At 31.5% G+C, this 15,307-nt stretch overlaps 1 protein-coding gene, 1 long non-coding RNA gene and 1 pseudogene across 2 annotated transcripts; all 3 read left to right on the plus strand.

Annotated features, from left to right (window-relative positions):
• The first annotated feature begins 979 nt into the window (after positions 1-979).
• On the plus strand, positions 980-2,902 carry LOC149538241 (xanthotoxin 5-hydroxylase CYP82C4-like). The gene is made up of 2 exons (XM_089799617.1): positions 980-2,031; positions 2,179-2,902. Exons 1-2 carry the CDS (start codon positions 1,078-1,080, stop codon positions 2,821-2,823), a joined length of 1,599 nt encoding a protein of 532 aa, XP_089655743.1. The 5' UTR covers positions 980-1,077; the 3' UTR covers positions 2,824-2,902.
• A 1,125-nt stretch (positions 2,903-4,027) lies between these two features.
• LOC149538242 (xanthotoxin 5-hydroxylase CYP82C4-like) lies at positions 4,028-13,943 on the plus strand (annotated as a pseudogene).
• LOC149538243 (uncharacterized) lies at positions 5,791-9,064 on the plus strand. The gene is made up of 6 exons (XR_016356018.1): positions 5,791-8,000; positions 8,082-8,144; positions 8,245-8,325; positions 8,426-8,512; positions 8,622-8,699; positions 8,827-9,064. It is a non-coding gene; the product is annotated as an uncharacterized LOC149538243 (long non-coding RNA).
• Positions 13,944-15,307: the final 1,364 nt, after the last annotated feature.

Raw genomic sequence — 15,307 nt, forward strand, 5'->3', positions numbered from 1 at the left:
TCCTAGTACTATCCTAGTAGCAAATTCTATGTTATGTGATAAAATTTGAATAATAGATTCTAAGTACAATATTAAATGACCACAAACTACTCAATCATTTACAATATTCAAACTAACCTATAACTAATTGTGAGTTTTAACTTTACATTATCACACAAAAAGGCCACCTACCATATAGGAAAAATATTAGGAGGAATATTGCACTTTTCTTTATTTTGATTTGAAAACTATGCTGAGAGGGGTTAATGTAAAATAACTTTTGAGAGCTAGGTTCGTATTATCGTTCTATGAACTAGAATTAATTGTTTATCACTTCTTAATGCAAGCTACTCCAATCATCTCTGTAAATCTTTACTCAAAAAATTATATATTCTAATATATTATTTAAAGATATTTTAATTAGATAATATATTTTTCATAATAGCATTTCTAAATAATTGCTTTGTTTTGTCATTTTTTCCACCCTAAACAAAAATAAATAATTCAATTAATTTTTTATCATATTATACTTGGGAAGGAAAACTCTTTTGACATTATTTTACACTAATTCAATAAGAAATAGGCATAAAAACGTGAGTTTAACAAACCACTCTTTATGAACAAATACTCGCTATATCAGAGTATCAAATACCCAAAATAAAATACTAAATAATTTGATTAATATTCTATCATATACTCAAATATAGTATAACGTGTACAAATGACCACAATGCCAACACATCCAATGTTCAAACCAATCTACAAGAAAGAAAAAAAAGGGCAAAAAGCTGGAAAGCACATATGAATTCCTCAATCCATTTAACTTCATAAAGTTTCGATGTTGATTTGATATCTAAAATTGGCCACGTCTCATATTGCATTTCCTATCACTCCTTTATTGAGTACTATCGTTCTAAACTTCGGCACGTCTCTTATTGCATTTCCTATCACTCCTTTATGATTTGATATCTATCTACTTGTAGAAACAGTTGTTTAGGGTATGTATACATATTTGGCTTAAATACTTACGCAGCTTATCATAGTTTGTTCATAGTATCTATACATACCTACGCAGCTGATCATTATATCAAAACAAAGATGGAGATCAAGGGTAGTATGGATTCAATTCTCCTTAATGTATCGTCAAGTATGAATATTTCTAGTTTTACAGTTGGGTTTGGCACAGTTTTTCTCTTTGCAATAATATTTTTTCTGCTCAAAAAAGATAGAAATGGTAACCTTAGATTACCCCCAGGACCAAGAGCGCTCCCCATGATAGGCCATTTTCATCTTCTGATGGACAAAGAAAAGCCTTTGCACAGAATTTTTTATTCACTCTCAAAAGTTTATGGACCCATCATGCACCTCAGATTTGGTAGTCGCCCTGTTTTGATCATTAGTTCTTCAGAGCTAGCCAAAGAATGTTTTACAGTGAATGATTTGGCTTTTGCTTCAAGGCCTCCTCTTGCTCAGGGAAAACATCTGGGTTATGATTTCACGTTCATGGGATGGGCTCCATATGGATCTTACTGGAGAAATGCTAGAAAAATTTGTGCTCTTGAGCTTCTTTCTTCTAAACAGATCCAAACATACCGACCCAAGAGAATGAGGGAGATTTGTAAAACTGTGAAATATCTCTTTCAAGAGGCTCAGATGAAAAGAATAGTTAATATGAGAAGTGTTTTGTCTCAGATGACTTTGAATGTTCTGATGAGCATGATAATGGGGGATGAGTATTTTGGAGAGGAAGGCGGGATGCCATGTGAAGAAATCGCACATCTGATTGAGGAGTCATTTGTGCTCCATGGGGTTGTCAATATTGGGGATTATATTCCATGGTTGAAATGGTTTGATTTGCAAGGGTATGAGAGGGCTATGAAGAAGGTGCAAGGGAAGCTCAATCCTTACATGCAGAGAATTGTGGAGAAGCACAGGGAAAACCCACCAAAAGAGAAGGAAGAGATGGACTTCATAGATGTGCTCATCTTGCAGGCTGAGAAGAATGGTGAAGAAATCCCTGACAAAGATACCTTCATCAAAGCCACTGCTGTGGTAAGCTCTTCTTCATTTATATGTATCTTTTTTTTAATTATGAAGATTAAATTTTTTTTTTTAACAATAAAAGAAAATTGAGATTTATAATAATAATAAATCTTATACTTGTTATATTTATGTTGCTGATATATATTTTTCTTCTAGAACATGTTTAGTGCAAGTTCAGATACTTCTTCGCTAGTCTTAGAATGGGCATTGTCATTATTAATATTGCATCCTAAAATAATGAAAATGGTTCAAGAGGAGCTTGATTTCAATGTTGGGCGAAGTAGACTAGTAGAAGAGTCTGACATACCGCAACTAAAATACTTGCAAGCAATAGTCAAGGAGGTAATGCGTCTTTTCCCACCTGGACCTTTACTTGTACCGCATGAATCAATCAAACCATGCACAATTGGAGGCTTCCATATTCCCACAGGAACAATATTAATGGTAAATGCATGGGCAATTCATAGAGACCCAAGAATTTGGAATCGACCAATTGAATTCATACCAGAACGTTTCTTGAAAAATAATATAGAGATAGAAAGTATAAAAACTTCAGGGAATGAATTTGAAATGTTTCCCTTTGGGGTAGGAAGACGAGGATGTCCTGGTGCATCTTTGGCAATGTGCCTAGTGCAGATAACTCTTGCAAGATTGTTGCAAAGCTTTGATTGGTTTCTCCCTGAAGGTAAAGCCCTTGATATAAATGAAGGAGTTGGTTTGACAATGCCAAAAGCAATTCCTTTGGAGGTTGTTATTAAAACGCACCTCCCATCTCATTTATATCCAATTTCTATGGAATAATAAGCTTAATTATTGAAGGTATTGATGTATTTGTGAACTTCAATATGCAATTAAGGTCATTTTCTTTGTCTTTTGAAAAGCAAGCTTAATACCAAAAAATCATCCAATAAAAGAAATTAATGATGTTGTGGTTGTTTCTCATGCCTCCTCTTGTTTAAGAAATACTTTTGAGTTATAGATTATGCAAAATAGATCAAGAGATATCACTCTTAAAAAGATTAAAAAAAAACTTTTAACCATTATTGTAAGTATTTTTAAACCTTTTTTTTAACTAATTTATTTTTTCCTAATTATTTACATGATATCATGCTAATAATAGAGATGGGATTGTTTTAATTGTGCACTCATTTCCAATAATAGTTATATAGTAGAGATAAGTCATTTGAAGTAAATATGATAATACAAAATCTTAGCTAGCATATCCAAACAAAAAATGTTTTGTTTTTGTTTTTGTTTTTGTTTTGAGAGATAATGTTAAAAATTCATTAGCATATAATATTTTCTTTAAATTTTTTATTTATGTGATATTAATATAATTTATATAAATTCTTACTCTTTTGATTATAATCGGAAACATATTTAATTAAATATAATTTATGATTTTATTTTTTACTTTATGTAATTTAAAAATATTATTAAATTGTTTATCTTAAGCAAGAATTGCACAATTCATCATAACCTAACAAACAAAATCCACATCTATAATAATGGAATTCAATATATTAAAAAAAATGTTTTATATTATAATGGGTAATACATGATCCTTAATGTTCTCGGACCTAAATATTTTATACAATATATGTAACAAATAGAGGAAATAAGGAGAAAGGGGGTTGTTATTGGACAAACCGGAGGGGAAGGAGAAGAATAAGTATAAGGAGATCTAGCTCTCTGTTGGCTTATAGGTTTTTGTTATGTTTTTGCTTCAGCAATCAACCCAGGTGGGCTTTTTTTATGATGCTTTTCTAGACTCTTCGTAATTACTAGTTTTGTAGATATTATGGTTATGGCTATTGGTAGTTTTACAATTAGATAGTGGGATACTTTGGTTAGGGTTATTTTGAAATTAAGAAAGGGGGTAGGTTAAATTTATATTGTATTTAACTTTAAGTTGTTTTACAACATTTTTTTTCTGGGTCAACCCCCATGTTTTTCTTCTTTTAATTTTGAAAACAAAAAGAGGAAATAGTATATTGGAGAGGGGATGGTTTGGTAATTAGATGGTAAATATTGCTCTCGTGGTTTTTGAAAATGTAAATTATTCATATGGAAATGATCCTTGACCATTAAACCTTAGTTTTATTTGTAATATATTCTCCAATATTTTCACAAAGATAGAAAAGGCATCAATGCTTTAAAAACTTATGAATTATGTTTGAAAGGCCAACATATTTTGAAAGATCAATTAATCTTGCATATCCATAATTAGTTATTCTTTAAGTTACTCATGTACCATAGAAGTAACAAAAAAATGTCAATTAAAAAATTATGATTATCATGGGTTTCGATTCATTATGTGGCTTGGAAACTTATTTATCATGGAAACTTCATTATCTTGGATTTCAATGTTTTCTATATTTTGAAAACATATTTGTTATAAGAGCTTGATTTTCATAGTGTCTAACATAAAAAAATTGTTATTGTTGAGAATATAGATTCCAATGATCATTTGGGAATTCCTTTAGTCCATCTCTTTATTTTTGAAAATTATAAATAGATGACAAGAGAGTTATTTTAATGAGATTAAAGGTAGAGCATGTAACCCACATGCAAACTCAAAAGTTCCAACACAATAAATTCATAATACACAATAAAAATATTACTACAATAAAATAAAAGGCTATGAAATTTTTTACATTATTTCATTTTTTTATATAAATTATATACATTTTTTAAATGATGTGGAAGTGTGTGCGCACCTAAATAACCATCAGTTCTTCAAAGCTAGCCAAGGAATGTTTTATTGTGAATGACTTGGCTTTTTCTTCAAGGCCTCCTCTTACTCAGGGAAAACATCTTGGTTATAATTTCATTCTCATGGTTTGGGCTCCATATGGATCTTACTAGAGAAATGCTAGAAAAATTTGTGCTCTTGAGCTTCTTTCTTCAAAACAAATCCAAACATACCAACCCAAGAGAATGAGTGAGATTTGTAAAACTGTGAAATATCTCTCTCAAGAGGCTCAAATGAAAATAATAGTTAACATTAGAACTATATTATCTTAGATGAATTTGAATGTTCTAATGAGCATAATAAGGGGTGATCGATATTTTGGTGAGGAAGGTGGGATTCCATATGAAGAAGTTACACATCTGATAGAAAAGTCTTTTGTGCTCCATGGGGCTGTCAATATTGGGGATTATATTCCTTGTTGAAGTGGTTTTATTTGCGAGGGCATGAGAGGGCTATGAAGAAGGTGCAAGGGAAACTCCATCCCTACATGCAAAGAAGTGTGGAGAAGCAGAGGGAAAAACCACCCAAAGAGAAGGAAGATATGGACTTCATAGATGTGCTCATCTTGCAGGCTGAGAAGAATGGTGAAGAAATTCCTGACAATGATACATTTATTGAAGTAATTGTTGTGGTAAGTTTGTTTCTATTGAATTGAGAGTTTGTATTACATATTTATATATGTATGTGTGTATATATATTATGCATATATTTATACACAAAGTGAAATATATTAGTATGTGACATATATATATATATATATATATATATATATATATATATATATATATATATATATATATATATATATATATATATATATATATATATATATATATATATATATATATATATATATATATATATATATATATATATATATATATATATATATATATATAGATATATATATATATATATCAATTGGCATATCATGTATAATAATTATGCAATCTATATTCGATAAAATAATTCATAAATTTTATGAACAATTGAATTTTATTCTAATTTCATATACATACACATATATGCATGTGTTACATATAAATGTGTGTATAGTATGCATATGCATATACATATGTAGGCATATATATTTATAATTATATATACATGTGTATATTCATATGAACATAGATATATGCATCTATCATGTATTGATATATACATAATTATATGTTGTTACTAAATATAAATATTGATTGATATGTCATCTGTATAATAATTATACAACCTACATTTGATAAAAAATTTCATAAACAAAAAGGGAAAGTAGTGAGTTCATTAAGCAATAATTAAATCTTTTACTAGGTGTAAAATTTTGAAATGCTTTCCCCCATTTCATATTAAGTTTTCTTAAACATCATCTCTTTTGAAATTATTTGTGTGAATAGAAGAAAATACACTACTAATTTAAATTTTAGAATTAAAATGATTAGTAACTTATGTGAGAAACATGGTTTATTGAATCTATGATTTTTAATTATTTTTTATGGTCAACAATAGTATATGCAAGATCATGGTGGGTTAAAAATTGGTGATGTGAAAAAAAAACAAGTCGAAAAATTTCCAAAAGAAATTTGAAATTCACTTTGACATTTTCCCTCAATCCTAATACTAAAGCAAAAAAAAGATATCTTGCCATTTTATCACTCCACCTTGCATCCAACCATAAGTAGATTCCATTTTTATTGTTTTTTTTTTTTTTAAATTAGGTTTTTGTAATGAAAATGGGTTTTTTTTTAGTTTGATTTATAAATTGTTCATCCAAATTATAATTCTATGTTTATTTACATTATAGGCAAGCATGTCAGACCCTAACCAACCTCCAAACAAACCCCCGCCAAATGATGATCCTCAAAACAATCCAGAACCACCACTACCCCCTCAAAACCCTCCTCGAATTCAAGACCTAAATGAAGAAAATCTAAATTGATTGAGGGTTGTGCAACAAACATATAACACTATCACTAGTTTATCTCCCATGCTAGCCACCCTTAATACTATTGTTGGTAGTATTCATACCCTTACTAAGCAACATGATGCAACACTTTGTTAGCATGATGAGATGCATCACTAGTTTGATGATGGCTTGGATTGTGATGGGGTTGTGGCCCTTAATATTAGTAAAAATAAATAATTGACCTATTTGCGGACCTCAAAACTGGTAAAATAGTTGACACTGGAAAACTAAAATTGTTAATTAAATGATGCACTAGTGAGGCCATTAGAACACATTTTTTGGATAGTTGGTGGATGGTTTTTGACAAACCACTACACAAACATTTGGAGGCTCCCATATATTTCTTGAGGCCAAATATGGCTGTAGGAAGTGGAGCTTAGTAGGATAGACCCAGGGTTAAGCAAAAGAAAGCCACCACATTTGGCCCCCCTGATATCCCTACCCCTCCTCTAGTATAGCATCATGATGTCATTGTTGAGGCTAGTGTGGCATCTATTAGAGCCTTTTATCATTTGAGTAGTCCAATAGTAACCCAGACTAGGTCATTATTACCTCCTCATGTTGATGATGTTGGTGCTAGTACATCTAGCAATTCTTCACATGTCTTAAAGTTAATTAAAGGGCTTAAAGTTAATTATTGGAGCATGAGACTAAATAGGGGTGTGGGAGGTGGAACTTTATAGGATAGACCCAGGGTGAAGCAAAAGAAACCCACGACATTTCACCCCCCTGATATCCATACCCCTCTTCTAGTGTAGCATCATGATGTCATCATTGAGGCTAGTGTGGAATCTATTAGAGCCTTTCATCATTTGAGCAGTCTAATAGTAACCTAGACTAGGTCATTATTACCTCCTCATGTTGATGATGTTGGAGCTAGTACATCTAGTAGTTCTTCACATGTCTACATCCTGCATACTTGTGTTATGTGCAAGAGTCTTTATCTGTCATTATTGGTTCTAAGTTTCAATTTGAGGTTGGGGATGATGATATAGTAGACATGGATACAAAGATACACACAAATCCTATGAGAGACAAGGAGGGGTGGGCAGAGATATGGACTCCTTATGTTATGGTAAGTCTATACATTTAATTCATCATGGAATTGTTAATTTAAAATCAATATTTATATTAAAAAAATTTGACAACTTCATACTTATGTGCATTATGTGATTCATTTATGTCTAGCTAATGACAGAGGAGTAGATGATAGATTTGGATGCTATCACATTTTCAGCCATTTCATTTGGCCTTGAGACCTCTGTGGTAAGTATTATCCGAGTACTCATTAATTTTCTATTTGATGTTGTATTTTACATGATTTCTTGTCTTCTTTTTCTCTTGTAGGTTTCACCTATCAATAGGGGACAATGTGAGGGGGTTGCACCACCAACCATTGACAAGGGGAAGGTAATTATATATATTGCAGTCATTAAATGAATATATAGATAGATATGTACTTATCAATTTTTTGTACTAATGAAATATTATTGCATTGTTTACTTTACAGGGGATGGCCTATTATGATGCACATACCTAGATTCACCATCACAAACCCTTGAACATTTCCATTCGTAGTGAGATCCCTATAGTATGTATATTTATCATTTATTTTTTACTTATCTTAATGTTCTTAGATTATGAAAAAATGATTGTCATCATTATAACAACTAAAATTTTAACAATCATAGGGAACACCTGATGTGATGGAGGAGGATCAATAAGGCTTTGTATCTTTGCTCACTCATTCAACATTTGCCGAGGAGAGATCAGCTGAAGTAAATTATAATTTTAATTCTTGATTATGTTATTAATTTTTTATGTTATCATTAATAATGTTATAGTTTAAGTAGTGGATTAATCTGACAACCATACAAACATGTTTAGGTTGGACTTAGCGAGGTGCATGCTTTGCTGAGGACATATGCGAAGACTCTTGAGCGACGGAGGAATGTATGGAGAGAAGTAAATGATTTTTTCTTCATTATTGATCAATATGCATTTTAATAAATCTATATTTGATATGTACATTTGAATAATTTAATTAAATAGTCTAACTTGGATTTTTCTTTTTTGTTGATACATGATTTAGCAAGTTCAGAGAATGAATAGAAGAGGCTCCATTTTGACAATCCACCAGCAGCCTAGGATATGGTATTTTTTTAGGGATGCCTTAGGGCACATTTTTAGATTGCATATGTCACATTTTATGTATAAACTTTGATTTCATAGACATATTTTAATGGCATGTTCCATATTTTGTATATGAATGTACACTTTGACATACATTTGCATAGAATTTATATATGATTATATGTTTTTATATATTATATTATTGTGAATTATTGTGCATATGTATTTGTATAGTGTATGGAATCTTGTTTATTTTAATCATGTTCATTAGAATCTTGTTAATTTGATTCCCGTTCATTGGAATCTTGTTCATGGTTTATGAAATCAATACCATAATAATAGAAAGGAATTGAAATCCTCCAAAGATTTAAGCAAACCCAAAACCAAAATCCCTCCTTAAGAAAAAATGGCTAGAAGAGAAGACAATCCCTTAAAAAAATTTAACATTGAACCAAGAACATAATGAACAAACAAAATAACAAGGGCTCTAAGTTAAAACCCTTGAAGATCATTGCTCAAATGTGCTTAGAGCACCTTGTGGACACTTCAATGTGTGCTGCTTGTGAACATTCTAGTGACTTGATGGATCAAACAATAGTGTTAATAGGGATCACCTGACCATTTGTAGCTAATGGCATTAACGAAACAATGCCACAATGAATGGTTCAAAAGTTGCACAGTGGTGTACCAATTTACTAAGGAACACTATGAGGTTTGGCATTGACCGAGATCACTATGATAATTTTAAACAAAATTGAATCTCCCAAGACTGAGAGGTTATTGTAGACATTAATATCACGATCTTGTAGCATCTAACTTTTTTCTCAATAGGTGTCATGAGATCTAAGCTACAAGTGCTGAAAGATCGCTACCCAAATGTGCTTAGGGAACCTTGGAGACATTTTGGTTTGATGTACTCATGAACATTCTAGGATCTTTGTGGATGAAATAGTAGTATAACTAGGGTTCATCCGGTTATACAAATCTAATGGCACCAAAAAAATAATTACATAATGAAGGGTTTGAAAGTTGCATAGTGGTGCACCAATTTACTATGGAACACTATGAGGTTTGGCATTGACCGAGATCATAGTGTGAATTTAAAAAAAAATTGAATCTCCCATAAATAAGAGATATTATTTTAGACACCAATATCATGGTCCTATAGCATCTAATAGTTTTTCGATGGGCATCATGAGCTCCCAGTTGCAATTGTCATAAGATTGCTTCCCAAACATTCTTAGGGCACCTTGGAGATGCATCAGTTTGGGGTACTTGTGAGCATTCTAACCTCTTTATGGAAAAAAAATTAGTATCACTAGGGTTCACCTGGCCATTCAAAGCTAACAAAATTGACAAAATGATGCCACAATGAATGATTTGAATGTTGCACAGACTTAGTGCATCAATTCACTAAGGAACACTGTGAGGTTTGGCATCGACCAAGATTGTTGTGCCCATTTCAAATGAAATTAAATCTCCCATAACTAAGAGATTTCATTGTAGAAATTGGTATCATGGTCCTGTAGCATCTAACAGTTCATCAATAGGCCCCACGATTTCCAAATTCTGAGTGTTAGAAGATCGTTGCCCAAACATGCTTAGGTCACCTTAGAGACATTCTAGGTCAATGTGCTCATGAATGTTCTAGGCTCTCTATGGATGAAATAGAGGTGTAATTAGGGTTCACATGACCACCCAAAGCTAACAAGGCTAAAAAAATGATGCCATGACAAATAGTTTGAAAGTTGTGTAGTGGTGCACCAATTCAGTAAGGAACACTACAAGGTTTGGCATCGACCGACATTATTGTGCCAATTTCAAAAAAATTCAAATCTCCTAGAATTGAGAGAGATTATTTTAAACATTGATATCATAGTCCTTTACTATCTAAGATTTTGTCAATAGGCCTCATGAGCTTTGAGTTACAAGCATCAGAATATCGCTACCCAAATGTGCGTAGGGCACCTGGGAGATGTTCTGGTTTGGGGTGCTCATGAATGTTCTAGTATCGATGTGGATAAAATAGTGGTATCACTAGGGTTCACCTAGCCATTTGGATTTGTATGAACCAAAAAAATTATGCCATGACAAAGGTTTTGAAAGTTGCACAATGGTGCACCAATTTAGTAAAGAGCAATATGAGGTTTGGCATCGACCGAGATCGTTGTACCAATTTCAAATGAAATTAAATCTCCCAGAACTGAGAGAGGTTATTGTAGACATTTATATCATGGTCATGTGTCATATAATAGTTTTCTATATGCCTTATGAGTTCTAAGTTATAGGTGTTTGAAGATTATTGTCCAAATGTGCTTAGGGCACCTTGTGGATGCTCTAGTTTGAGGCGCTCATGAATGTTCTAGGCTCTCTATGGAAAAAATACTAGTGTCACTAGGGTTCACACAACCATCTAGAGATAACAGCATTGAAAAAGTGATGCTAGGATGAATTGTTTAAAAGTTGGGTGGTGGTGCAAAAATTCACTAAGGAAGACTAAGAAATTTCGTATCAATCGAGATCATTGATCCAATTTATAAAAAAATTGAATCTCCCAGAACTAAGAAAGGTTATTGTAAACATTGATATGGTCATGTACCATATGATAATTCATCAATAGTCCTCATGATTTTTTAGTTACAAGCATCATAAGATCATTGCCCAAATGTGCTTAGGGTACCTTGGAGACAATCTTGTTCAAGGTGCTCATGAACATTCTAGGATCTCCATGGATAAAATAGTGGTATCAGTGGGGTTCACCCAACCATTAAGAGCTAACAATGATGATGAAATGATGCCATGAAAAATGGTTTGAAAGTTGCGCAGTAATGCAACGATTTACTCAGGAACATTGAAGGTTTGGCATTAACCAAGATCATTTTTCCAATTTCAAATGAAATTGAATCTCCCAAAATTGAGAGAGTTTATTGTAGAGATCAATATAACAAAACTTTAGCATTTTTTTGAAAGGCCTCATGATTTTTGAGTTAAAAGCATCAAAAGATCACTACCCAAATGTGCTTAGGGCACCTTGGAAATGCTCCAGTTCGAGGTGCTTGCAAACATTCCAGGTTCTCGGTGGATAAAAAAGTGGTGTCACTAGGGTTCACTTGACCATCTAGAGTTAACCATGCTGAAAAAATGATGCCATGAAGAACGCTTCAAAATTTGCATAGCGGTGCACCAATTTACTAAGGAATAGTGTGAGGTTTGGCATCGACCAAGATTATTGTGTCAATTTTTTAAAAAGTTGAATCTCTCAAAACTAAGAGAGGTTATTGTAAACATCAATATGAGGGTCATATTTCATGTGATAGTTTTTCGATAAGCCTCATGAGTTCCAAGTTACAAGTATTAGAAGATCACTACCCAAACATGCTTAGGGCACCTTAGAGATGCTATGGTTTGGGGTGTTCATGAACATTCTAGACTCTCCATGGATGAAACAGTGGTGTCATTGGGGTTCACCCAACCATCCAAAGCTAATGGAACTAATGAAATGATGCTAGAATGAATAGTTCAAAAGTTGCACAGTGGTACACCAATTTATTGAGAAACACTATGAGATTTTATATCAATCGAGATCGTTCATCCAATCTCAAACAAAATTGAATCTCCCAGAGTTGAAATTTGTCTATGTGTGTATATATATAATGTATATATGTATATTCAAATTGTAATATATTAGTATGTGTGATTTATATATAGATATCTATTAAATATATTTAAATAATTATAGAGTCTAACTAAATATAAATATCAATTGACATATCATATATGATAATTATGCAATCTAAATTCCATAAAATAATTCATAAATTTTATGAACAATTGAATTGAATTTTATTTGCATATGCATACACATATATGCATATGTATTACATATAAATGTGTGTATAGTATGCATATGTATATGCATGTGTATATATGTATATTTATATATGCATGTGTATATTCATATGAACATAGATACAAACATATATCATGTATTAATATATACATAATTATATATTGTTGCTAAATATAAATATTGATTGATATGTAATGTATAATAATTATGCATCCTACATTTGATAAAAAAATTTATAAACAAAAGGAAAAGTAGTGAGTTGGTTAAACAATAATTAAATCTTTCACTAGGTGTATAATTTTGAAATGCTTTTCTCCCTTTTCATATTAAGTTTTCTTAAACAGCATCTCTTTTGAAATTATTTGTGTGATTAAAAAATTATAATACTAATTTTAATTTTAAAATTAAAATGATTAGTAACTTTTTGTGAGAAACATTTTTTATTGATTCTATGATTTTTATTTTTATTTTTTTTATGGTCAATATTGTATGATTTTATAGAATTTTTTTTTTTATAATAATAACAAAAAAATATTATTCTTATTATTGGATACTCCTAATTTGTGTTTTTCTTCTAGAATATGTTTAGTGTAGGTTCAGATGCTTCCTCATTTGCCTTAGAATGGGCATTGTCATTATTAGTATTACATCCCAACATAATGAAGATGGTGCAAGAGGAACTTGATTCTAAAATTGGACAAAGCATACTAGCAAAAGAATTAGATATACCAAAATTAAAATATTTCCAAGCCATAGTCAAGGAGGTGTTGTGTCTTTTCCTTACTAGACCTTTACTTATACTCGATGAATCTATTAAATTGTGCACAATTAAAGGCTTCCACATTCTAGAAGGAACCATATGTATGGTAAATGCATGGTCAATTCATAAAGACACGAGAGTTTCGAACCAGCCAGTAGAATTCATGCCTAAGTATTTCTTTGAGAAAAATATAGAGATAGAGAACATAAAAAATTTGGGGAATGAATTTGAAATGTGTCCTTTTAGGGTAGGAAGATGATGATGTCCCGAAGCCTCTTTTTCCATGTGTGTGGTGCATATAACTCTTGCAAGGTTTTTGTAATGTTTTGACTAGTTTCATCCTAATGGTAAAGCCCTTAATATGAATGAAGGAGTTGGGTTGTTAATGCTGAAAGCAATACCTTTGGAGGTTTTTATTAAATCTTGTATCCCCTCTCATCTATACCCAAATTCCATGGAATTATAAACTTAAAGGTTGAAGGTTTCAATGTATCTTAAGACATTAATATACAATAAAGGTCTTTTTCTTTCTACAATAAGAAAGCATAGAAACCAATTTTTTTTTAAATAATATTTTAATTTTTTCTTCTATGCCTCCTCTTTCTCAACAAAAACATCTAGAATTTAATTTATGTGAAATATGTCATGAGATATTATTCTGAAAAAAAATTTATTTAACTCTTATTACAAGTATTGTTAAACCTATTCTTTGTTAGGATCATTTACTCTTTCTTTTTGGTTGATATAAGTTGTTAATCTTGTGATATACCATGTAATAGAGTTAGAATTATTGTGATGGCACACTCATCTCAAGTAATAGTTATATAATGTAGAGACTTCAATTAAAGTAAATATGACAATGAAATGCATTTTTCTATTTGTTTTGATTAAGTAAATAGGGAAAGGCCCCAAACCCTTACAAAAAAAAGTAACATGAAGTCCTTAGACATAGAGATAAGGTTACAAGAAATGCCACCTACATAAAAGAATCGTGACCAATCAGCTAAAACTTAAAATTGCAAGACAAAAGACTAAGAACTACATGTTGAAAATAATTTTTTGTATATTGTCTTTGATGTTACACAAAATGTCAAGTCTTTACCAGTCAGTGTCTATCAAGCTCACTCAGGTGATGAAGATAGTTTCCAGTGTTTTTCAACCATTCCAAAGATAATCAAGTTTAGAGTAAGTTTCTATTGAGTGCACTCAAGCACCAAAGGAAGTTTATAGGAAGATAGTGTCTGTCAAGCTCACTTGGGCACCAACCGAAGTTTGTAGGAAGACAATGTCTACTAAGTTCACTCAGGCACCAAAGAGAAGTTGGGCCAAAATTAGTGTTAATTGAGCTCACTTGGTTACCAAAGGGAATTTAGTTAAAGATGCAGTGTTAAACAAGTTCACTTGGTTAACAAAGGAAGTCTAAAGAAAGTCTTTTTTGAGTTAGTGTTGATCAAGCTGGGTCGGCTAACAAAGGATTTTCTTAAGTTGGCATATTTAGTTTGATGAATTTATTTGTTAATTCTAGCTAAATTATGGGATGAATTTCATTTATTTAAAAGTGTATTCAAGCCAACTTGACAAGGTAAATGATATAAGTATAAGGTCAAGTTGTGGGATTAAAAGAGAGAAGCATGGGATTAAGAAGATAAACCAAGGAAGAAAATTGGAAGGATAGCATAATATCCTAAGTTTATTGAGCTACAAAGTTATATCTAATCAAGAAGGATCAAGTATTCAAGCCACAACAAATATCTAAAATCAGCAATACAGTTACATCAGTAATCAGGTCTTATCATTGTTACTCTCTAATAATTGTAGCAGTGAATCAAA

This window comes from Cupressus sempervirens, chromosome 9 (assembly GCF_028749045.1).
Source record: "Cupressus sempervirens isolate cs-2001-9-10 chromosome 9, ASM2874904v1, whole genome shotgun sequence".
Classification (NCBI taxonomy): domain Eukaryota; kingdom Viridiplantae; phylum Streptophyta; class Pinopsida; order Cupressales; family Cupressaceae; genus Cupressus; species Cupressus sempervirens.

Coding starts and splice junctions, on each gene's coding strand:
- LOC149538241 (XM_089799617.1), top strand. CDS start 1,078: ATGGAGATCAAGGGTAGTATGGATTCAATTCTCCTTAATGTATCGTCA. Junction 2,032..2,178: donor TCATCAAAGCCACTGCTGTG/GTAAGCTCTTCT, acceptor TTTTTCTTCTAG/AACATGTTTAGTGCAAGTTC.